Source organism: Natator depressus, chromosome 2 (assembly GCF_965152275.1).
Source record: "Natator depressus isolate rNatDep1 chromosome 2, rNatDep2.hap1, whole genome shotgun sequence".
Taxonomy (NCBI): Eukaryota; Metazoa; Chordata; order Testudines; family Cheloniidae; genus Natator; species Natator depressus.
In genome coordinates, this window is record NC_134235.1 from 62,239,007 (window position 1) to 62,264,888 (window position 25,882).

A 25,882-nucleotide genomic window follows, 5' to 3' on the forward strand; every position below is an offset into this window, starting at 1 on the left:
TATACCGGGAAGGAGCTGTGTTTCCAGCACATTCTCCCACCCTGGCCTCAGGGACTATAGCAGCTATACTGCGAGAGACCCACATGGTCACGACTGCATGGGACAGAAAGTAATAGGGCAGGTGGGTTGACTGTTCTCCATAGTGACATTTTCCCTCATGCAGGAATGCTGAGGCAGCAGGTTGCACAAAGCTGTTGTGCTTCCTCCTAAGTGTGAGTGGAGGCCATTCCTGAGAGCTAGTAAGGTTCAGCATGACACATGTTCTTCTGCTCTGAGAGGATGTCTCCAATCCTATGTCTATCTTCTCTCTCAAGTGTGCAGAGGGGAAAAAAGAGGTGCAGCAAGGGTAGACAGTGGGGATGGCTCGGTAGCCGTAGTCTTAAATACAGTCCTCATCCTGCTTCTACAGGCTTCTATGTTTTTTGGTCTCAGATCTTAAGGATTGTTTGTTTTCTATTCCAGCAGTTGTTGGTTTGCTTGTTCAGTGGTGGATGGTAGCTTGCACAGGGGACCTTAATAGAGGGTCGATTTTGCTCTGGCTTTCCACCTTCCCTCACCCAATTCAGTTCTGTTCCACAACACAAAATACATTTCTGGAACCAGTTTTCCTTGCGTATCCTTATGCAGCTAAAACTGTAAAACCCTTTCATCCAAAAAGTTTCAAACTGCATGAAAATATCCATCAACATCTGAAAGTGGTGCATAAAGCAGGAGTTTGTGCCAAACTTAATTTTAAAAAGTCAATTTCCTTTTCCTTTGTAGCTTTTGGAAGAACAATAACCATTTTTTATTCACACCCAAAGCATTCTCTGTGTGAAAAAAGAAAGCAAATACAAAAGGATATAACACAGTAATTTCTAAGCAAGAGTAATCATAGCATTAGATCATTAAATGCAATTGGATGAGTAAAATTAGCATGAGAATATGCACTTCTGGGGAACAATAGAAGCTTCCCATTTTTAAGGTTCTATGGAGTATATGACATTTCACTGTGTTTTATGTAGCAGAAACTGGATTTCATATATTATACAATTTTATACCATATTTGTAAAGCAAAAATAAATTGTAAAAAGTCTGTGTGTGAAGCAAAAAGTTAGAAAAAACACACAAATTGAGCTAGAAAGAGAGAAAGGACGGGGTTAGAGGTAAGGCACTGGTCTGGAACTCAGATCTCCTGAGTGCAACTCCCAGCTCTGCCACAAAATTCTTGTGTGCCCTAGGGAAAGTCACTTAATCTCTGTCTGTTTCTCAGCTGTATTAAGAAAGCGTTATCCCCATTCTCCCCCTCTGTCTCTCTTATGAGTTTAGACTGCAAGATATTTGGGATAGCAGCTTTCTCTTACTACAGGCTTGTCTCTACTACTGGGGTAAGTTGACCAAAGTTATGCTCCTGAATAACGTAGTTGGAGTTGACGTAGCTTAGGTTGACTTACTGCAGTGTCTTCACTGCACTGCGTCGACAGGAGACGCACTCCAGTCAACTTACCTTACTCTTCTCGGGGAGCTGGAGTGCCGGAGTTGACTGGAGAGTGCTCTGCCGTCGATTTAGTGGGTCTTCACTAGACCTGCTGAATCAATACACGCTGCATCAATTTTAGCAGCATCGATCTCCCTGGTAGTGAAGACAAGCCCTATGTGTAGGACATACTATAATACTCCTCCACCTCAGCTGGGATCTCTAAGTGCCATACCTTCCCTTCTGTGTTCAGTGCCATGCCTCAGTTTCCCTTTTTCAGGGACCAACTCCATGAAGCTGAAAACACAATGCTGAATTTCTCAATGTTTCCTTTCCACTGTTATGGAACAAAAGTATACTCAACCCCTCATTCTTGTAACCAGTTTCCTCAAGTCCTTTTTAGCCTTGCTCCTGTTCACTAGCTTTTTCCAGTCGTTTCCCAGAGGTTCACAGTCATTCTTGCATCAGGCTTTCCACCGTCTCACTAGCCAGGTCGCTTACTAGTCTTACTCCTGCACTCTTGTCCCAGCCCATTAAGCTCAACCCAGGCCCTTGGCCACGGCTCTATTCCGAGACAGCTGTCCTCCTGCCAGTCTCCATGGAAACCAAAATGCCAAGGTCTTTCTAGACCCTAATCTCTCTCAGGGTAGCCTAGAGCGTGGCTTTATACAGTCCTCACAGGCAGTCCCATGTTCTACAGTCACATGCTCCCTCCTGAGTGTCTGCACTGATTGCACCCATCTGTGGCCCTTCCTAGGCCAAAAGGATGAACTCTTTCTGCTAGCCTAGGGATGGGGTCTACCTCCCCATCACAGGGCCCCACTACAAATAATAGTTTAAAGGCAAACTCACAGGACTGAATATGGCCTAGTTATCCATAAAAAGAGCTGCCTTACCAAAGGTTTAATTGTTTAAAATAGTCAAGGTAAGCAAAACATAATTTGGGATGGAGAATTATTTCTGTTGATTTGGGCCTATTTTTCACTTTTCCCAGTGGGAGAATATGGTATCAGCTCTCCTCATAAAACTATCCACATTACACTAGACCCCTTGGAGCAGCCTCTATGGATTTGGGCTCTGTGCATAGGGCTGAGGAGAGTCTTTGGGAATGGGGAGGGGCACTCATCAGATCCTAGCAAAAACTACACTGTAAAGGTGATACAGCCTAGACCAGGCGGTCTTAATCTTTTTTTTTTCTGAGCACCCCCCTCCCACAACATGCTATAAACAGTCCATGGTCCACATGTGCCACACCAGCTGTTTTTCTGCATATCCAGTAGATTAAAAGCCAGGGTCGGCGTTAGAGGGTAGCCAGAAGGGCAATTGCCCAGGGCCCCACACCACAGGGGGCCCTGCGAAGCTAAGTTGCTTGGGGGCTTTCAGCTGTGGGCCCCAGTGAGTCTAACACTAGTCCTGCTCTCTGGTTTATTTTGGCGGATCCCCTGAAACTGGAATTGCACTTTCCAGGATGCCCCAGACCTCTGGTTGAGAACTGCTGGCTGAGACTGCATTACGTCTCTGCCAGCCCACTCTACACCCCCCAACCTCAGCACACTACGTGTCCTTTACAGAGGTCCACTAATCCAATAAATCTCAGCAACACAGCTGTAGTGGAGCCATGCTGTCCAGGAATCAGGTAGAGTAGCAAGGAAGCCATGAGCTGGCATGATGACCTGGCCATCAGTGAATCTCCACAGATCTACAGGGTTGAGATCTGGCTGCTGGTCTTCTCCCTGGGGGAGCAAATCCTGACTGTTGCTGGACTAATCTGGAGTCTGGACTGCTTGAGCCTTCAGAAAGGTGCTGTGTCAATTGCTCCTCCTCAAGTGCCTGCTGCCAACAGAAGTTTATGCACAGAGGAGCCATATCTCTAAACCACCAGATACCACATCCCTGAGGTACTGAAGCACAAGTGGAGAACTAGCGAGCACTGGGTGCTCATTTTGGGCAGAGAACAATGGGGGGCAGGAGAGGCTGCCTGTGTCCTCTTCATCTCCAGTGCACTTGCCTGAGGTAAGATTTTGCCCTGTACCTGGGGACAAAACTCTAGTATAAACTTGATTTAGTGCTCTTTTTTGTGTCTCATATTCTTTAACTATCAACAATTGTATCTTTTTGAGGGCCGGGGGGATCCCCTAAGGAATAAGTGAGAGGCTGAGATTTTTGAATAGGCCATCTCCCTCCTCTGCATGATCAGCTCAATTTGATTTTTACACCAAGAGAGCTGAGTCAAGTAAGCAGTGAAGCTGGACTCATTTTGAACAGTGGCTTGGTTGAAAGAGAAGTGAGGTTGTCACACTACAGCTGTAGCATGAGAACTATTGTTTTTAAACCCACTTTAAGGGGAAAACATTCTAGTGTATTTGAAAAATATAGTATATTTTAATTGCAATTTCACTTAAAATGGATTAAATCTTATATAAATTCAGGTAACACCAGTCCAGACAATAACTACTCCTGACTGAGCCTCTAGCTTTACACAGTTCTCACTTGAACAGTTAGAGAAGGGGCTGGAGACCAGTTCATAGAATCATAGAATATCAGGGGTGGAAGGGACCTCAGGAGGTCATCTAGTCCAACCCCCTGCTCAAAGCAGGACCAACCCCCAACTAAATTAATGTTAATGAGCCTTCATGGCTTTGGCCAGTCTAATCAGTCCCCTCCACCTTTCCATTCTTTCCTTCAGTGCTTTGTTGGTGTTTCTAAACCACCACAACCGTCTGCTCCCTTAACCTGCTCTGGTCACCAGGAACTGAAAGGAGACAATAACAACAATAAACAGAATTACACACATACAGAGTTTTATTGATTCTGCAAAACCAAGGAACTATGCTGTGCATTCTTGAGCACCATCTACTGACACCATATTTATCAACTATTTACATACGCAGGGCACTCTCATAACAATATACACAAATGCTCTGTCTAGTTTTAAATTACTTGAGCAATGTGGCTTCCATCACGTCCTTCGTGAGACTGTTTCACAATTTATAATCCACACGCTTAGGAAATGTTGCCAGCTGTTCAGCCTTAATTATTCTTTACTTGACTTCCTCCTTTGTGGTTGAACAAACGGGCAGATGTAAGAGAAAAACCAAGTTCTCTCAGTTGGCCATTTCAGAATTGCTTGGATTTTACTGTCTGAAGTCTCTTCTCCCCTCTATACACAGACAGAGCAGTGTGAAACTGACCAGAGTCTTGTCAGGAAAGGAAATCCTGGTGGAACAAGAAATCCTTTGCTTTTTTTTTTCTTTTACAGGTGGTTTCCTTTTGAAATTGCTGAATTGAAGTGGAATGGCTCAGCTTTCAGGAGGAGGGAGAAGGGATGTTACAGCAGTGGGTCCAGTGGGTTATACCAGTAACTAAATTATTGAAGTGAGCTGTAGCTCACGAAAGCTCATGCTCAAATAAATTGGTTAGTCTCTAAGGTGCCACAAGTCCTCCTGTTCTTTTTGCGAATACAGACTAACACGGCTGTTACTCTGAAACCAGAAAAGGCAAAATCATTGCAGTAAATAGATAGGGCTTCTTTCACCTTTGATGTGGATGCTTAACTCTCACTAAGGCTAAAGAAGACATTGCACACATAGAGTGAAGAATAGCACTCATAATTATGTAAGAACTTCTTTCAGGTCCTCTGTGTGGACCTTTTCTACGTTTCATAGTTCTGTGTTTCATTAAAGTATTCATTGCCCATAGTACTACAAATGTTGGAATGGCACACATTCATGGGTTCTAGAATTCCACCACAGTTGATGAGAAACTCCTTTTGATACTGATGGCATTTACTCATATCCTGAGGCAGGAGAATGGCATCTCATTTCTGCAGTGAACTGAGAAAATTTCTTCAATCAACCGAGAATTAATAATTACTGTTGCACCATAGTAGAGGCACTTGAAGGGGTTTTTCCATCGAGGAAAGTAATACATCTTTCCAAGGAGCCACAGCTAGGTCAATGGAAGAATCCTTCCCTCACCTACACCAGCCGTTTAGTTGACTTGCCTATGGCACTCAGGGTGCAAAATTTTTCACAGCCTTGAGCAACGTAGCTAGGTCTACCTAAGTGTTAGGTGCCAACCAGGCTTAAGCAACGTAACTAGCTCCCATAGCTCTGCAAACAATGGACCCGATTCCCATTTACAACAATAATAATAATTAATAACTTACTTTCTGCAGCATAATTTGGCTACTTTATAATCCACATTATCTTCAGTTGTACATAAATATAACAAAGAAAACAAATTAAATCTAAACAGTTCAGTCCTCTCACAAAAACACAGTGAGAAGTAACTCGAAGACCCCAAAAGCTTACACTGAGTTCACCTGAGTCTCAGTTACAGTCTTTGATCACTAAAATCTGTATAGGCTGCTGAGTCAAAAGCACTGCAACAAATCTTCCCTCCATTTGCTTGTAGAAATCTCTGACTGGAATCCATGCAGACTCTTCCTCCTCCTCTGCTGAGATCACTTTTAACTAATTAAGTCACCAGCCACTCAGTTTAAGTATTTAAATAAAAAAATCCTGTTACAAGAAAAATATAAACTGAGAAGCGCAAAATATAAGTGACTCATTCCCCATCATCACATTTAAATAAGAGAAAAGTTAGTGAATCATACTAGGTGAGACTCTTTAACTAAGACAGCTTGGCTGACATCAAACATGCAAAGTATGCAATTAAAATAAGCTAAATTAATTTTCCCTCCCAATTTCCCTTTTCTATAATTAACACGGCCGGGACTTCCCTGTTGAAGGGTTAACAATATCATTAATCTGCTGCAAAATGCTTCAGAGTTAAGGGAAAAACAGCCCTGCTCCGGGGGGCTCAACTTCTCCCAACTCACACAGTGCACATGGCCTTTTGTAAAGCAACTGCCTGACTACCTGTCTTCATGAAGTCTGAGTCCAGCTACTGGGAACCTACTGAGCATACCCAAAACTACCATACCCAATTCCAGAAACTTCTGAACTGTATGCTAATTGTGCATCTGCCTAGCAACAATGAACCAAACACAGCTCATTCTTCCCCCTGCCCTCATTGCCAGAGTGAAGTGTACATCTGGCTGTGGTTTTAATTAGAAATTAGACTTTGCAGCCAAGAATAATATTGTTTTCTTCCTCTCCCACTAGTAGGTGTTTGTCAGCATTGCTGATCTTCAGCACCTCCCTCCTTCATAGCTTTTAACCCCCTTTTCGCTATCTTCAGTCTCAGCCAAACTGTAAAGAAGCTGAACTGTCAGGTTTCTATAATGTGATCCCTGAACTGTCCTTTTCTATTTGGTCATCCAACCCAGTTATGGTCTGCTTCTGTCCATAAAAGCATGGCAGTAAGTCTTCCATGCATTTCATTAGAATTGACTATTCACCCAAGAAGCTTCTTTGCTGACCAATCTGGAGTGTACATTCTGAAGTCACAAATATCAGCTTACTTAGTGCTGTTCATGGCACTAGGCTGAGCCTTGCTCGGATTAATCATCAGGCTGACGAATTAGAGAATGCCTGCTCAATGCCTTCAGGCTTGGGGTTTACACTGAGAAAAGCTATTTGGGGAAAAACTACCTTAAAAGTTGCAGTTGGTGGCTTTGTTCAGCACATAGGAACTGAAAGGGTGACCCTGCATTTTTCATGTACACTTATATTAGTGGTACTGTAATCTTCAGATTACTAGCAGACATCATTAGTTTCACCTTTATCACAGCTTATTCTCTGAATGAGCTTGCCATGTAGTCAAGGAATATTTTTTACTCATGGCTGTAATATAAGGCATATTGAAGAATATGACTCAGACAGATGGATGATTAATTATTTGAAAAGTAATTAAAAATAAACACCATCCCATAGCGTAACTGCTACCAGTGTTTTTGATAGTTGCCTCATTCTATAGGCACTGTAGAATTTATTGCTAAATTATCATCTAGCTACTGAGGCTTCTAAAGTAGACAAGAAAAACTAAAGTGAATCATTTAGGCAATTTAAAATTAGATAGGAGTGCTAAAAAAACCTGAGGCAATTAAAATTTGGGATGGCTCTTCTGCCTGATTAACCATCTAACAAGATGCATGAGAGACACTCCTCTCCAATCTTCATTTATTTGTTTAATATTAAAAACCTCCTCAGATGTATACAAGCCATCTGCTGTTCTCACAGACTCACTGAGCCCCGCTGTATTATGCATCTGTAAAGCGTTTTTACTTGATGCCATCAAATATGGAAATTTGCTCATGAAAATACTGGTAGGAAAATCTGGGTCCTTTCTAGAAATTTCTGATTAAGGACCAATATTCTTTTTTCTTTCAGTTTTAGCCAATGTCTTTATAGTGTCATCACTGGAGCTAAGGCTCAGTTTTTGAGTCATACACAGCATACTCCAGGCCCGCTTCTCTCCAGTTTGTTCTCGCCTCCTTGCACTGAGCTTACTACTGCAGTTGGGCAGTCCCTAGCTAGTGATGTGGCCCCTGGTCAGCTGGCAGACTTTAGAGCAGCCTTGGGACTGAAGAAATGCCTGTTACAGCTATGACAGTCTGTAATATCCTGGTCAAACCGTATTGAACGAAGTTTATGTAATTTAGGCATTCAGTGTATTAAAAATGCAAATATTTATGTACTATTGAGGGATTGTATGTATTTCCATATGGGAGGGGAACCACAGCCCTCCAGGAACGAAGAACTAAGAACAGTGGCGGCTGGTTGGGCAAATTTACTCAGGCTGTAATACCTTCAGAGAGCTACCACCACCAGGAGAGAGGCTCACATATACTGGTTCAAACTGGATTCTCCAGGGACCAGCAGACAAAGTTAGATTTAAAACATTCTTTCTGATCCAACAAATGCACAGGACTTGTGGTCCAAGAGGGGGCTCAATAATTAGGGAAGGTCTTGAAGATGTTTGGCCCACTGAGGCCCCATAACATTTGGGGGCTTTTTTGAGCTGAAGCTGTGTTGAACTTTGCCTCATAGCCTTTAAGGTCAGAAGGAACCATCATGATCATCTAGTCTGACCTCCTGCACACTGCAGGCCACAGAACCTCACCCATCCACTCCCGTAGCAGGCTCATATCCTTTGGCTGAGTTACTGAAGTCCTCAAATCATACTTTAAAGATGTCAGGTTCCAGAGAATCCACGATTTACTTTGGTACAAACCAAAAGTGACCTGAGCCCCGTGCTTCAGAGGACGGTAAAAACTCCCTACAGTGTCTGCCAGTCTGACGTGGGGAAAAATTCCTTCCTGACCCCAATATGGTGATCAAGTAGATCCTGAGAATGTGGGCTAGACCCACCATACAAACATCTGGGAAAAAATTATCTGTAGCAACTCAGAGTCCTCCCCATCTAGTGTCCCATCTCTGGCTGTTGGAGATATTTACTAATAGCAGTCGTGGATGGGTCACATGCCATTATTTGCAATCTCATCATACCATTCCCTCCATAAACTTATCAGCCTGAGTCTTGGAACAAGTTACAATTTTTGCTCCCACTACTCCACTTGGAAGGCTGCTCCGGACCAGCACTCCTCTGATTGCTAGCAACTTTAATCTAATTGAACCCTAAACTTGTAGATGGCCAGTTTATATCCATTTATTTTTTTTGCCAGCATTGGCCCTTAACAATTCTTCTTCCTACCTGGTGTTTAGCCTCTTATGTTTTTAAAGAGAGCAATCATATCCCCACCCCCTCCATCTTCATTTTGTTAGACTAAATCAGTCAAGCTCTTTAAGTCTCCTCACATAAGGCAGGTTCTCCATTCCTCTGATCATCCTAGCAGCTCTTCACTTCACCATTTCCAGTTTGAATTCATCTTTTTTTCAACATGGGATTCAAGACTTGCACACAGTATTTCAAATTAGGACTCCCCAGTGCCTTGTATGATAGGGATAACAGTTCCCTATCTCCACTGGAAATACCTCGCCTAATACTTTCTAGGATTACATTAGTCTTGTTCATGACCACGTTACATCTGTGGCTATTAGTCACCCTGTGATTGAACAATAGACTCAGGACTTTCTCCGCCTCTGTCTCGTCCAGCTTATAAAGTGCCAGCTTCTAGCAAAAACTCTTAGGCCCTAAATGCATGACCTTGCACTTCGCACTATTAAATTTCATCCCATTTCTATTACTCTAGTTCTCAAGGTCATCCAAATCTTTTTGTATGATATTGTAGTCCATCTCTGTATTGGCAATTCCTCCCAACTTTGTGGCATCTAAAAATTGTATTAGCCCACTCCCACTTTGTGTGCCACAAAATCTTGTGTGGGCTTTGAAGGACTGATCACCAACCAGAGCCCTGGCTGGCGTGAGGGGGTGAGTTCGTAAGCTTATTGACTAGCGTATAGGTTCTTTTATTGTTTTTCGCTGCAGTGCTTTAAAGTTAAGAATAAATGTGCTTGCTCAGAAAGAGCTGTGCGGTAACTTATTTGTGACAACGACATGGCATACACTCTCAAAGGGGAGAAATGAAGCAGCCTTGCTTAGGCTGTCTGTTTTTTTTTATATCAATAAAATATCACAATATCACAGGGTAGGCAGGAAGCTGTGCAGCCTGGCAATACCACCGTCAGGAGGGAGAGAGATGAGGTGCCTAGAGTGAGTGCCCTTGCTGGACCATAGGTAGGAAACGGAGGTACAGATGTCCTTAACTGTGACAATGTCATCAGCTGAGCTCATATTGCCAAAATCAAGAGGGGTATGAGAGGAGACTGTGTGTATTGAATTTAACTGGGGAGGCAGCATCACTGACTGCACTGGGAGTCAGAAGACCTGGGGTTTATTTCTGGCTGCTTTAGTGACTCGCTTCATGATTTTGGGCAATTCCATGATTTTCGCTCTGTTTCCCCTCCTACCCTTTGTCTGTCTGATAGTAAGCTCTCAGTATGTTTGTACAGTAAGTAGCAGGTTGGGTCGGGCTGGGTCAGCTGATGTAATACAAATAACATAGTAATAAGAAGAAATATGGAAATGCCATACAAGAAGTTAACGTCTCTGTACAGAACACAAGTTTTAATGTGCACAGCCAACTACAAAACCATTTTTTCCTTTAGTTGCTTAATGCAGTGAGTGACTTTAGGCATGTGGCTAACTGGCTGGCTCTTATTTTTGTTCATTTGACCAAACCAATAGTGGTTTCAGTCATTTGACCCTACACTATGTGTGGTGCCTAAAAGGTAGAGAATGAATGAATGTTAAGACCTAATTACTGATTTCCTTTTAGCTTTATGAATGAGGACAGGAATTAAATTTCAATATTAAATAGGAACATAGCATTGGTCAACGATAAAGTATCAGATTGGACCAAGAGTCCCCCATCTCTGGTGAGCCATCTCCTCCAGTGACCTATAGATGGAGCTTCAGAAGAAAGTAAAACACAAAGCAAAATACCCTTTATTGCAATGCTGCCCTATGACAATCATGCAATGCTGGTCCTGGCACATTCCTTGTCATCCTCTGCAGAGGTCAAATGACACTCTGAAGCATGGGGTTTGGTTAATTTTATATTACTGTAGCAAGTGTTATCATCATTTCTTATTTATTTATTTAGGGAAAGGTCATGGCTTTCCAGATACACCTGGGCAGGGGAGGGAGGGACATAAGATAAAAGGCTGACAGCTATTACATCTCTCCTTGGAGCAAAGTGAGAATCAGGGATGGAATCATTACTCTCTGAGGCTCAGTTCAGTCTCTACTTTGCTCTTGGGGCACTTCAAGTATGTGCTACTTAGGTATTTTAGTTTACTTGTATTTATCTCACTCTTCTCTCTTTCACCATCTGTCTTTGTTCCTCTTCCTATCATAGACCTTGGGCTGAGTGTAATAGCGTTAACAAGCGACAAATGCTGTTATAGGGCACACACTTATCAACTCGCTTCGGAATTCCAGCTACAGTATTTGACTTTGTGAACTGATGCAGGCCAAATCCTGATCCCATTAAAGTCAATGAGAATTGCGCCATAGGCTTCAATAGGATAAAGATTTGGACCAGTGTGAAGAATTATTTCATTTTATTTTAAGTACTTGCCATTAGTGACCCCTTAATCTCCAAGCAGCAGAGTAAAACAGGAAAAAGACAAGCGTTTAATTCACTGTGGTCCTCTGGATATTACACCAAGGGGCACTGGAAAGCTACTAGAATTTTCCGCTGGCATGTAGAGAGAGGAACCGTTAAGCGTTCCATGAACTATATTTCTGGCCTTGACACAGGCCCAGTTCAGCAAAGCATTTAATGCATAAATCCCATTTAAAGTCAATAGGCATGGACTGCTGAACTGAGGCCACTGCACCCATTGAACTCACATGGGCATTGCTGACTTCACTGGGCATTGTATCAACCCTTCAGTGTGGTATTATTACTGATCCCTATTACCATGGGTGGTTTTGTCATTTACTTCAAAGGGCACAGGATCAGTCCAGTTGCCTTAGTACTGTGTGTTTATTTATTGTTTCTCTTTCTCTGTGTGAGTGTGTTGTTTTAGATCTGTATCAGCAAAATCTTTAATCCCCTCCTTTTTTAATCACAAAAGGAAGGAAAGAAAATATAATAAACAAATGTAGCCCAGAGCTTTTGCTGGAGGCACTGGCAGCGCATGCAGCATTAGCGACTGGTATATCATCCATTGTTGCTCAGTGTGGTGCACTTTTAATCAGTTTTTCAGAGATGATCTGGCGAAGTGACAGTGGAGGCCAGAGAACATCATGTCAGATTTCATAGCTGTGTTCTTAGGCTGCATTCAGGGTTTGTTGACGACAAAGGCAACAACTGCACTTTCAACTACAAGTGAAGAGCAATATGTTGGCATTTGTGCCAGTTCCCAGCCACTTCATGGAGTTTATCTGAGTGCAGTCACTTTGAGGGGAGGAAAGAGACAGAGAAACCACAATCCTTTAAATAAGAGCCTGCTATTTTTAGTTCTTGAACTGAAGCTATGTATAAGTAGCTCATCCAGTTGAGAAAACACAGAGAAGACCCCCAGCGACAGAATTCCTGGTAGTGCAAGTCCTTTATTTGTCTTTCAAGTAAACCCATCCAATACAGATCTAAACCAATACACTAAGAAAAAGAAAGGGAAACAATACAGTACAAATATAGTCCAAAGAGTTGTGTGTGAAGGAAGTGACAGAGTCTTTGAGAACACTGTGTTTAATAAATATTTTCTCCTTTGTGCTCTCAGAATAAAAGACAAATCAGAGCAAATGATACACCTTCCCCAGGACAGTCTCTCACACACCTGGAAGGAGCAAGACAATAGGAAGGTGGGAGGTGATACAGTTTTTTGTACAGATCAAGCTTCCTGTTCTCATTTTTCAACCTGCCTGGCTCTTCCTCTGCCTTCAGCAGCTCATTTTATCATCTGGTGCTCCCCAGCTTGCCCTGGTGCTCTTCCTGCTTTGCCCTATTCCTTGTCTTGTGCCTTTGCCCCATTGGTTGCAGTACATGGAAGGACATTCCCCTTCCTGTGGGCCACATGTCCTCACTTGCAGCCTTCAAATCTCTTTTCAAACCCCACTTCTTTCACCTTCTTTTCCACATCTGGTGGCTGGTTCCAGGCCATCTCCCCTCTTGCCCTATCTCAGCCTCTGCTTAAAAGAATCAGAACTTATATGACTCTCCTATTATATAACAATGTGAGTCATATTATCTCTCTCCCTTTCCTAAGAACGTAAGTGGCCCTACCTGGTCAGACCAATGGTTCATCTAGCTCAGTATCCTGTCTTCTGACAGTGGCTGGTGCCAGATACTTCAGAGGGAATGAACAGACCAGGACAATTATTGAGGGATCCATCCCATCATCCAGACCCAGCTTCTCATAGTTGGTGGTTTAGAGACACCCAAAGCATGGAGTTGCATTCCTGACTATTTTGGCTAATAGCCATGGATAGACCTATCCTCCATCAACTTATCTAATTATTTTTGAACACAGTTGAATTTTTTGGCATTCACATCACCACCTGGTAATGAGTTCCACAGGTTATCGGTGCATTGTGTGAAAAGGTACTTCCTTATGTGGGTTTTAAACTTGCTCCCTATTAATTTCATTGGGTGACCCCTGGTTCTTATGTTATGTGAAGGGGTAAATAACACGTCCTTATTCATTTTCTCCATGCCGGCCATGATTTTATATACTTCTATCATATCCCATCTTAATAGTCTCTTTTTTAAGAAGAACAGTCCCGTCTTTATAATCTCTCCTCATGTGGAAACTGTTCCATACCCCTCATAATTTTTGTTGCCCTTCTCTGTACTTTTTCCAATTCTAATCTATATTTTTGAGGTGACCAGAACTGCACAAAGTATTCCAGGTGTGGGCATATCATGGATCTATATAGTGGCATTATGATATTTTCTGTCTTATTATCTGTCCCTTTCCTAATGGTTTCTAATGTTCTGTTAGCTTTTTTGACTGCCACTGCACATTGAGTAGATGTTTTCAGAAAACTATGCATGATGACTCTAAGATCTCTTTCTTGAATGGTAATAGCTACTTTAGACTCCCATAATTTTGCATGTTTAGCTGGGATTATGTTTTCTAATGTGCATTACTGTGCATTTATCAACACTGTATTTCATCTGCCATTTTGTTGCCCAGTCACCCTTTGTAACTCATCGTTGTCAACTTTGAATGTAACTATCTTAAGTAATTTTGTGTCATCTGCAAACTTTTCCACCTCACAGTTTACTCCCTTCTCCAGATCACTTATGAATATGTTAACAGCAAAGGTCCCAGTATAGCTGCTTAGGGGACCCTGCTATTTACCTCTCCCCATTGTGAAAACTGACCATGTATACCTGTCCTTTGTTTTCCTATCTTTTAACCAGTCACTGATCCATGAAAGGCCCTTCCTTCTTATCCCGTGACTGCTTACTCTGCTTAGCAGCCTTTGGTGAGGGACCTTGACAAAGCCTTTCTGAAAGTCTGAGTACACTATAGTCTGTATTTTCCACTGAATGCATCCGATGAAGTGAGCTGTAGCTCACGAAAGCTTATGCTCAAATAAATTTGTTAGTCTCTAAGGTGCCACAAGTCCTCCTTTTCTTTTTGCGAATACAGACAAACACGGCTGCTACTCTGAAATATAGTCACTAAGGCACCATTGTCCACATGCTTGTTGACCCCCTCAAATAATTCCGATAGATATTACTCCCTTTCATTGTAAATGTTCCTGTTCCCTGCAACATCCCAGGCAGCACAGCTGAGCTGGGCTGGTGTAGAGGGGGAAGTGAAGTACAGTAGTAGCACAGATTACCTCCGTCCTGGAGCAAGGGAGAGCAGGGACTGAATAGTAAGTCTCGGGGGCACAATTTGGTCTGGCTTTTCCAATGGCAGTGCAGCTATATGCTGCTTCAGATCTCATGGAATTTCACAGTCAGGTCTTTGGACTGTAAACTCTTTGGGCTACAGACCTGTCATAAATATAAAGGGAAGGGTAAACACCTTTAAAATCCCTCCTGGCCAGAGGAAAAACCCTTTCACCTGTAAAGGGTTAAGAAGCTAGGATAACCTTGCTGGCACTTGACCAAAATGACCAACGCGGAGACAAGATATTTTCGAAGCTGGACGGGGGGAGAAACAAAAGCTCTCTGTGTCTGTGTGATGCTTTTGTCCGGGAACAGAAAAGGAATGGAGTCTTAGAACTTGGTAAGTAATCTAGCTAGATATGCGTTAGATTCTGTTTTGTTTAAATGGCTGATAAAATAGCTGTGCTGAGTGGAATGTATATTTCTGTTTTGTGTCTTTTTGTAACTTAAGGTTTTGCCTAGAGGGATTCTCTATGTTTTGAATCTGATTACCCTGTAAGGTATTTACCATCCTGATTTTACAGAGGTGATTCTTTTACTTTTTTTCTTCAATTAAAATTCTTCTTTTAAGAATCTGATTGCTTTTTCATTGTTCTTAAGATCCAAGGGTTTGGGTCTGTGTTCACCTATGCAAATTGGTGAGGATTTTTATCAAGCCTTCCCCAGGAGAGGAGGTGTAGGGTTTGGGGAGGATTTTGGGGGGAAAAACGTTTCCAAGCGGGCTCTTTCCCTGTTATATATCTGTTAGACGCTTGGTGGTGGCAGCAAAAAAGTCCAAGGGCAAAAGGTAAAATAGTTTGTACCTTGGGGAAGTTTTAACCTAAGCTGGTAAAAATAAACTTAGGGGGTTTTCATGCAGGTCCCCACATCTGTACCCTAGAGTTCAGAGTGGGGAAGGAACCTTGACAAGACCATTTTAAAAAATCCTGGAAAGTAACATGCAAAATACGGTGCTATACAAATATATAATAGTAATGAATAGTCTACATTTAATAGGCTAATAAGTATGCTGCATTATATATGTAGAGTGTGGATAAGGTGCTTATTATGAGAACCCAGCTTTGCGAGGCAAGTGTTGTGTAGATTGTATTATCCTCATTTTCCAGAGGAGGAATGACGTACAGAAAGATTAAACAACTTAAGATCATATAGTGAGTCAGTCTCAGAGCCATGATTAGATTCTAGGTCCCTAGATTGTGCTCTAACCATTAGACAATGCTGCTGCTTCATAAATACAACACACTGTTTTTGTCCTTAATATTTCTGCAACTAATACAATGCCTAATACAACGAATACAGTACCTAATGCTATCTCTAAACCCAAGAAGGCTGAATTTTCTACTCTATTCCTAATGACACTTTGTAAAGTAAAGTAATTGCTCTATTTAAGTACTGTAAGAAGTCCCCATTCACCAAGTCCAGTCTCCTTTTATTTATTCATCTCCAGAATGACAAAGATAGATCTAGGCACCATTAACTGCTAATGTTTTGACTCACTCAGGTCTTCATCAGAGCCTTTTTAAACATCATTATAACTGACACAAGCTTCTTCAGAGAATAGAATTTGACAGACCTATACCAGCTGACTCCAAGAAATCAGCTCCATTTAATTTGGAAGCAGAAATTGTATTTATTATGGAGACTCCATTTCCAATATCCTGAGTAATGTTATGCATAATTATGTGTCACACAGAGCAGAATGAGAGGCATATAATGGATCTGCTGTATGAATAGAATGAATCTCAAAAGGTATGAAAACTGGTCTTGCAGTACATTATTCAACGACATTTCTATCTCGGCAAATGTAATGTCTGCTCTGAAACTGGAAATGGGAAAAGAATACATGGGTATATCTTTTTGTCCCTCCTTCACCCCTTCTCCCCCCGAAGATTCTGACTCAAAAAGTTTTATTATCCTTGCTCCCCACATGAGCTGGTTATTAAACAAATCTAAAGAAGCAGCATTCGTAGTGATTGCACATTTCCACATTATATGTTTAAAAATGGCACATTTGCCTTCAGCCCAATGAATATATTGTGTTTCACTCAAATAAATAATCAATTCTTAACATGAAAGAAGAAGAAATTTCTGTCTCTCTTTGCACTTAATGTAGTTGGCTGGTAAATCATCCTTTGGGAATTTGATGTTTCTGACAACTCAGAGAAATGAGGAAGAGATGCCCCAAACGCATCAATGGCTTTGTATTGCACATTACTACTCAGAGATAAAGGGAAAAGAGTTCTGATCTACTTTTGAAGTACTAAAACAAATAGATACAATAAGATTGTTTTAGAAAAATAACCCCAGCCCTCTCTAAAGGGACGGTATCAAATAATTTAAACCCCACATTTGACCTAATCTAAATTGGTGTAAACAAGTGGGGACTGTTTCTCATTTAAAAAATGTCACTAATGAGTCCCACACTAAAACACAAAATGAAATAAACCCACACTAGCCATGTAATGAGGATGGAACATAAAGGATCCTGCCCAGCTAGGAGGACCTTAAACCTTTGTGCTATAAGCAGCTTGAATCTGAACGTACATTACCGTAAGACAGTAAAGGAAAAACCACTGACTTCGAAGGTGTTTGTGAGTGCGTTTCTCACCTCCCAGGGTCAAAGCACTGTTCTTAACAAACATTTTTGCCACAGGGTTTTTCATTTAGCTCTGAGAAACTAAGTATTAGTAAACATAGTGTACCACACACAGCTCATCAGTTCAGCTGGTAACCACTTTCTAGTTCAATGTACAATTTATTCATAATGGAAAAGAATAATCCAGCTACTGCTTGTGTACTGTGACCTGTACCTAGACTCAACGGTTACTTAGAGAAGTAAAAATATGTTCTAAGTATTTCTAGCCATAAAACTTTCAGGTCACATTAAAATGTGAGTATAACATATGTGTATATATTATACACATACATGGCTGGAATCTAGTCAAAGTTACACCACTGTAAATCCAGAGTATTTCCCATTACTGAAATGGAAGAAGCAGTGCCAGGTAGTGCTTGGAATTAATAAGATTATATGCTTCCAATTAACAGAGACCTAGCAGCTCTGCATTTCCTATAAAGCAAGAGAACACATAGTGAACGTACTCCACAGTGAATATTTTTATGGGACAGTATAAATTCTGACTGGAAGAAAACATCACATTGACAATATATTTACTATAAAACTCAACAAGTTCCATTGTCAAAATGAGCAATACACATTTTGTTGTATTTCTGCTTTAAGCAGGCAGTGCAAGAACAAAAGCTTTCACCGTGTGTGGTGAGCTGACAGCACCCTGTCTGCATTATATCAGCAGGTGCCACTAGAAAGATGTGTTACTTTTATTTTCCCCACTTTCAGCAGAACACATACACAGTGCACTAGGTACTTCTGGCATTAGCCAGGAGATGGCACAGTTAGTACAGTGTAACAGCAAGCAAACTGTCATTCTGTCGCTCATATACCTTTCCCTATTATAATTTATAGTCATTACTTCGCCACTGAAATTCTTGGAACAAAGCCATGTTAAAAAACACACACACCATAACCAACAACAATTTTAAAGATTCAATTTTGTGTGTGTATTTCATTAACTGCAGCAAACAATCTCATGCAGCAGGCTCCTACCTGGTGAGATTAAAAATGGGATTGAAGTGGGGTTTAACCAGAACAGCGACAACTTTAGCTGGAACACCAAAGTTATATTTTACCATCATCAGTGTGTCAGAAACTCATTTCCTGAGAGCAGCTTATGCCTTTGGCTAGCTGGAATAAACAAGGCCAGGGTCTCAGAGACTCCAAACATAAAATTCAGCATTCAAGGACATCCTGTGAGTATAGGTTACTCACTGGTGATGGCACCTAGCTCTAGAAACTAGTGACTAGATTACACTAAGCCATGCATGTCATTTTTTTTACTGGTGATCAGTAAAGGGCCTCATTCCTTTTTAAGTCCCCTTTGCACTGCTGGAGCATACCATACTAGAGTGGTGCAAGGGGAAATTAAAGCTCCCTAAAAGCATCAGCTGAAGATTCCCTGAGTGCAGAAGAATCCTGAACCAGACCCGCCTCCCCGCCCCCAGCCCCACTGACATAGGGTCTAAATTCTTAGGGCAACTGAGTCTGCTCTGATTTATGCTGGGAGACCTGAGGATGTGTCAGACCTGAGGATCAGGGGAGTGTACAGATGGTAGAAAATCACCTAGGTTTTTAGTATGTTACTAATATCATAGTGTGGTTGCTTAAATGAGTTGTTGGCTGAATTTGCCACAGGACTGAATTCTTCACTGCCGTTCATTGGTTTTGGCTACAGATACTGCAGCACAGGTGATTTCATGTAATCACTCTGTAGCGGTAAACAAAATATATCCTTTATTCTACTTAACACTATGAGCCAACATTTGCACTGATTTATACCCCATATGAACCGATTGGCTTACATATAACATGCCTTTCACTTCACGCATGTCACATGCTAGGAAATGCTGTCACCCCTCCATCAACATGATACCACATGAATTGATCGGGTACACTATTTTCCTGTAGCAACTGGGAATAGGTTAATGGTAGTGTCTTTGAGCCAAATTAATCTCAGGTGTAACTCTAACAACTTCAGTGGGTTTAGCCTGGGACACACGTGTCCAAAAGCATTTTGAAAACATGCCTTTGTACGATTGGAATTAAGTAACTAGGGAACTGTGGGAAAACAGCTCATGCATTGTGATGTCAGTTACACTGTTCAATAATTCTTTGTGGTGCTAGCAATAGAATGAGAACATCAGTGGCTTCTCAGCAGTGTTTGGGACATAGCTGTTATTTAGTGGTACTCGTTCCCAATTATGGTGCTAGTCTTGAATGGCAACAGACATGCAATGGCAATTATTCCCTGAAGACCTACAACAAGGAAGCACTTCACATGCTCTCCTGTCATGCTAAGCGGAACTGATGAGCAGATGCAAGTGAAAGTTGGGGAGTAGGGATTAGATCCAGATGTTTCATTTGTTTAAAAATAAAGACCCCTGTAAACATAAACATTACACATAATGGACATGCAAGAAACAGAAATTACAGTGAAAAGTACAATCATTTGTAAACAGTCAGCCAAACAGTGAGGTAAAGAGCACACCTTAGAAAAGGCTGTAAAATAACAATCAATACAAATAGCTATGCAGTTAGAAGGCAGACAAGATGCCCATGGCCAAATTCATCCCTTTATAACCCTTGTGACTTCACTGGAGTTACACCTGAAATTTGATCATTTATTACTGTTTTTTCCAGCCCAGATCCTTTGCTTTATGTTACTCCTCTATCTGTCTCACTCTGAAATGTGGGAAGAAAAGAGGAGGCAGGCTGTCCAGTTTGTCTGCTCTGTACACTGCCTTTGGTTTCATTGGAAATAGTCAGCCTTACGAATGAGCACTATGCAATGGAATCATTTTACATGGCTATATTTCTCAGCATCATAACAGTGTTATTGGCACCCTCGTCCAGATAAATGTCACAATACAGATATAGATTATATAGTAATTTAGATATATCAGAGAAGTACTGAGTATTGAAGGACGAAAGAACTGAAAAAGCAAATGTGATGGAAATATATTTAAATGCTATTTCATCTGGATAGGTGTCTTTGTCACAGATAAATGCACTTGAAACATACACTGAACTTTCCCATCTGTAAAATGAGGCTACTACTACGTACATACCTGTCTCACAAGGCTGTTGAGGAGACTAATTTGTTAAACAATTTGAACATGTGAAGCACTACAATGATTAATATACTATGGGGGGATACATCAGAAGATCAGAATTTTGGAAAAATAAAATTCTGATTTCGGGAGATATTTCTGAATTTTAGATATTTCAAAATGTTTAAGTTATTGATAATTGGAGTTTATCTGCAAATAAGTACTAATTATTATTATTAAGGTAGATAAAAAGGTTAGCCAACAGGTGGTAAATTATAGCAAAGACATGCACAAGGAAGACATGAATGGCTGACTGCCATTAACTTCCATTGACTTCAATGAGATTTGAGAGTGCTGAGAACTTTGCAGTGTTTAACCCCAAATACGTAAATGATGAATGAGGGTCTGGAGACAACGTGGGTGAGGTAGTATCTTCCACTGGACCAACTTCTGTTGGTGAAAGAGACAAGCTTTTGAGCTACACAGAGCTCGTCTTCACCAACAGAAGTTGGTCCAATAAAAGATATTACCTTGCTCTCCTTGCCTTTCTAATATTTTGGGACTATCACAATTATAACAACACTGTAAATGATCTGGAGTGAAGACTTTGAAACAAGCGGTTTCTGGCTGAAGATTTTATATGCTGGATAAGAGCTGAAGTGGTTTCTCACAGAAGGTATGTAGAAATGGGGTATGTAAATATTGAGTCTTTTGCTGTGTTGGAAGAAAACTTATTCACTGCAAAAAACAGCTCCCAGCTTGTAATTTATTATAATTAAACTAAATGAGACTAATTCTAGAAGGAGGCAAGCCAATTAGTTTGGGATGTCAATTTTGTTTGCCACTGTCAAACACTGTTATAGGACCTTGATAGATTGCTGGGTTGTTTTTTTTAAATCAGATAAACCTAAAGTGAAAGGAAATTAAACAGCCTGGCTCAGAGAGGCATACAGTGCTTGCCATTAAAAATTCAGAGTTTGTTACTGGTGGTATTTGAGATGACCAGCTTTCCCCTTCACTTAGGGTAGGAGATAAATGTTGCGACTGGAGGGTATGTCTACACTGCAGTCAAAGGTGTGGCCTTGACTGCGCTGCTGGGGGCATGTAGGGTATGTGTAGCTAAACACTGCAGCAAAAGCAGCTCCCGCCGCTCCCTGGGATGGGCAAAGGCTCTGGCCGCAGGGAGGAACTGTAGGAATATATGCTGAACACCCCTGTGTGTGCAGAGCAGGGGAAAAGTGGAGTATTCAGGCACATAAACAAGTTTTAACAAAACTTTTTCAAAAAAATCCTCGATTCTGAAGTGCACTGACATAGATAAGAGAAAGCTGTAGGCATCTGTTAGCTGTATCATATGCTTATAGGTTGTTTTGTAAGGCTGTATGTGTAAGAAACTAAATCACACGCACCGGTACACACTCAAACAATAAACTCTACCGAGGGCCATTTTTTGTCAAATATAAGTGATTTACAAATATTAACTGTTCTGCAGTTTGGTCTTCTGAGGTCCAGCTGTGGTGTCTCAAAAATGACAGTGTTCTCATATTAGTTTTGTGACAAACTACCCATTTTTGACATTCTCAGAAGACTAGGACTTCAAGACAGGACAGACCAAATATCTGGCATCAGGGTGCAGCAGGGAACAACAGAGGAACACAGAGACTCAGAGAAATGTGGTATTATCTTTTGCACAAAGTATCCTCTTTTTTGGCACTATTTGACTTCTAGCGCTGCATACTGTCCTGTACTGCCTAGTCACAGAAAATACTGACACGTGATTTTATTGCATTGTCATTCGTGCTTGTTCTTGGCTTGGCAGTTGTTTCGTACATAGTTTCAGGAAAAAGTAGCCTACGTGAAATTACGGCAAGATCTATTTCTTCACAAAAGACAGTGTGATCTTTGGTTGAGCTGAATGTGAAAAAAGGGCAAGCACCACAAGACCTTCTGGGCTCAACAATCTAAAAATGATGGACAGCATTGTGTTTGCTGACATTTTGATTAGGTTCTTGTTGGTAAATAGCACAAATATAGTTTCCAATGTAAAGAACCAAGGCAAGCTTTAGTCTAGTTGTAAGCTGTCAATAACAGAAAATGCAAGTGAAGTAAGCTTCACATAAGACAATTAGTTGAGGGGCTGTATGCCTCAGCCCATTGATGATGGACAAGAAATCATTAGTATCTGAAGACTCTTGTGGCTTATATGGAAGAACCTGGTGGCCTCGGTCCAGTTCCTAATGGACAGGTGCAGGTGTGCACATCACAAATACCATCCCTCCTGACAGTTTCATCAAAGAAGTAACAAACTGAGTAAGCACAAAGATGGAAGTGCTCTCACAGCCCTACAGGTTTTTCTTCCAAAACTTGAGGCTGATTGGCAGACCTTTCTGAGGAAGCTTGTGATGCTGCCTCCGAGGGAGTACTGGTTCCATGGAGAGGCAGAGGACTTCACTCTCTCAGGCTTGTATCATATGCAATATTCTAAATAGTAATTAATAAAAAAGAAATTATGAAAAAAGTCTTGCTAAAAAGACTGCCAACTCCCCACAGAAAATAGCTTTTGCGTATGACTTTTCTTTTTATACTGGTGATGACTGAATATAAAACAAAATGCCGCACAGTTACATACATGTCCTTTTTTGATAAGTATTTACAGAAAATTTTACAAACTTTTATACACATTTTCATATCCAGATCTTCTTGTTTACTTTTAAATGAAGAACAAAATTCACCCCAGAGACTCTAAGGCTGTAGATGGTGCCTATATTGTACATTCATGCTTGGCTTCTTCCTGGGAAGAGGGGAAAAGAGTAAAAAAAATGTGCAAATTACAGACATCTAAAAGAGCCCTGCTTTTAAGGGTTCTTGGAGACTGACATCAATAGAGAACATCCATTTCACTTCTCTTCAACTCACAGACAACTACTGTTTGTGGGTGCAGGGGAGGAGACGAAAAGAGGGAGAAGAAACCATATATGAATTGGAATATTTAGACAAGCATATTGGTAATTAGGACATCTGGAAAAGAAGAATTATTTATCAGTTTCTACTACTTACAGTAGCTCAACCAACATTAGGTGCAGACTTTGTGAATGTCTGATACATTATTGAAGACAGTCCATATAGGTGTCTAACCCCTGACGTATTCTGGAGTCATATTATCATTTACCAACACTATCTTTGTCAGGCACAGTATGATTGTATCAGTCCAGAAATACTGAGTTTCTTGAGAAACACACATTCTTCTCTCAGAATTTTCACAGGTTGATTTGTTTTCATGCCTTAACACTAGGTATTGTAAAAAAACAAAATTAAAAAAAGAAAACAATTTACAATTGTCCATATAAGTAAATAATTTAAAAAATCCAAGATCATCTACAAGTATCCATCTAATGGCAATGCTGATAATGATACTGAAGCTGCGACTGAAGGATTCAGTCACACATGGGAAGAGCAATCCACACACTCTGTGAGAAATATAGGACATGTCTCTTCTGTGACAACGGTTCACAAAGTTGGTCTTTTCTTCTGAAGTCTGTTTCTTCAGCAACAGCAGCAGTGCTGAGTCAATGTTCATTACTTAGTTCGACCTGTAAAGAGATATGAATTACTAATCTATCAACAAGATGATAACAGACCTCTGGGTGTTCATTTCCTATGTTGGTGGTGACCAAGTATAAGGTCACAATTGAATAGGCTCCTAGGAACAGAGAAAATACTGACTGCATGGCCGCACGCCTAGGAAGCATTTGTGGCAGTTTTGAAGGAGACTCCCTCCCCTCCCCATTCTCTCCTTTGGTTAAAGGGTATGTGTGTGTGCCATGATGGTGACAGAAGCTGGAGAAGGCACTGCACCTGGTAAGGTGTCAGAAGCTGTCAGAATGATGGATTTCCCTCGGCTTCATTATATTAAATGAATCATATTTTTGTATGCTGGCTCATGACACTCTCATCTGACCTGGTTATGGCAAATACATTTGAATTGGATCCACATACGACTTCGGTTCACAGTCATATGTCAGCTGAGTTTGTGAATGCGCACATACCATCCCTCTGACCATGTTTTCAATCACTGTATTCTGGGACTATTCGTGTGGTTATTTTATATTGATCCACAGTGCCTGGAGAATGTGCACAGTGTAGTGTCAGAAGTGATAGTCCTGATGCACAGAGAGTTATGAAGGAGGAAGGCCAGCTAACCTGGTTACATGAGCATAGTCAGGGGTCTTATCCACACAGCAAAATAGAGAGTTATGATTATAGCGGCAGGTAAAGCTTTGGTTTTTTTTATTTTAAATATACTATCTTCCCACGCCCCTTACCAAAACTTTCTGTCTCCTCACCCAACTAACTTAACCTAGAGCTTAATGCTGCCCTAGAACTGTGTGAAAATGTAATGTCCCTTCAGCCTGATGATCCCCTTTTAAGCTGTTTACTTTTGCTTCCAAAGAGAACACATTCATATTTTCCTCTCCCTCCCTTGTCCATTTTTTTCCTTATTTCATCTCTGTGTTGTCTCCTCCTTTACTTCTGCACATCTTCACCTAGACTGTAACCACCTCAGGGCAAAGAATGTGTCTGTACTGTAGAGTGCCAGGCAAACAAACAATAAACTGACAAGCTATGCTCATTTATTTGTGCACAAAGAAATGCTTCCTAGGAGAAGGCATTTAACTTTAGCATCTTTTCAGGGGTGAAAAGGACAACTATTCTTAGACTTGCTAATCATTCATAATTATGGTAGCCCTAGACAGATACTATAATATGGCCTATGCATATACAAGAAAATGAATTATCCACAGCTGATTAAAGATCTCTCTTTCACAGTTTTGATAAGGCCATAGAACTTTGCATGTTTGAAGTGCTATGCTTTGTAATCTCTCAGAATCCATGGAAGTCTTATAATGTGACTCCCAGGTACTGAGCAGGACAATTCACAAATAGAGAAGAGGTTGTGATTTGCTGTTCAGTAGGAGTTGATCAAACTGATTCAGAAAAGTTTAGGAACCTACCTATTCCCTGGTATTTTACTACCCACCACAGAAGGAAGAGCGGATAATTCTACAATACTTTCTTAACCAAATGTCTACAAAATAAACCCCACTGATATGACAAGTGGGGAGAGAACTGAATGCCCAACCTGGCTATAATCTATAAAAAGAGTCATATTTTTACTTTTCCTCAGGAGTAAAATGATGAAGATAGTAAAAGACACATAAATGGATTAAGAGCCTTAATAAAAGTTAACAAGTATCTTTCTTGTTCATCTCCAACTTCCAAGTGAAAAGAAATGGAGTTTTTCACAGTTTGGATACTGAAAGGCCCATTCCTCAAGAGGACTGTGGTATTCCTGGACCATCTACAATTGATATAGATAGCAATTTACTGAAAGACAACAAGCAGGCAGGTTGATGCACTGCAGACAGATAAGCATTTGCAAACCAATGGATAGCACA

The 25,882-nt window shown here is 41.0% G+C and overlaps 1 protein-coding gene across 4 annotated transcripts in view; it reads right to left on the bottom strand.

The window, feature by feature from the left end:
• Nucleotides 1–5,913: 5,913 nt before the first annotated feature.
• Nucleotides 5,914–25,882, bottom strand: part of NKAIN3 (sodium/potassium transporting ATPase interacting 3) — a 521,250-nt gene continuing 501,281 nt past the window's right edge. For 3 of the 4 annotated variants that reach the window (XM_074944314.1, XM_074944313.1, XM_074944315.1), the window contains one exon: nucleotides 17,484–24,016. In XM_074944314.1, coding sequence (XP_074800415.1) covers nucleotides 24,003–24,016 — 14 coding nt within the window. In that variant the 3' untranslated portion in view covers nucleotides 17,484–24,002. Of the gene's footprint in view, nucleotides 5,980–17,483; nucleotides 24,017–25,882 lie in introns of those variants that run through there. The other variant, XM_074944316.1, reaches the window with a different exon arrangement.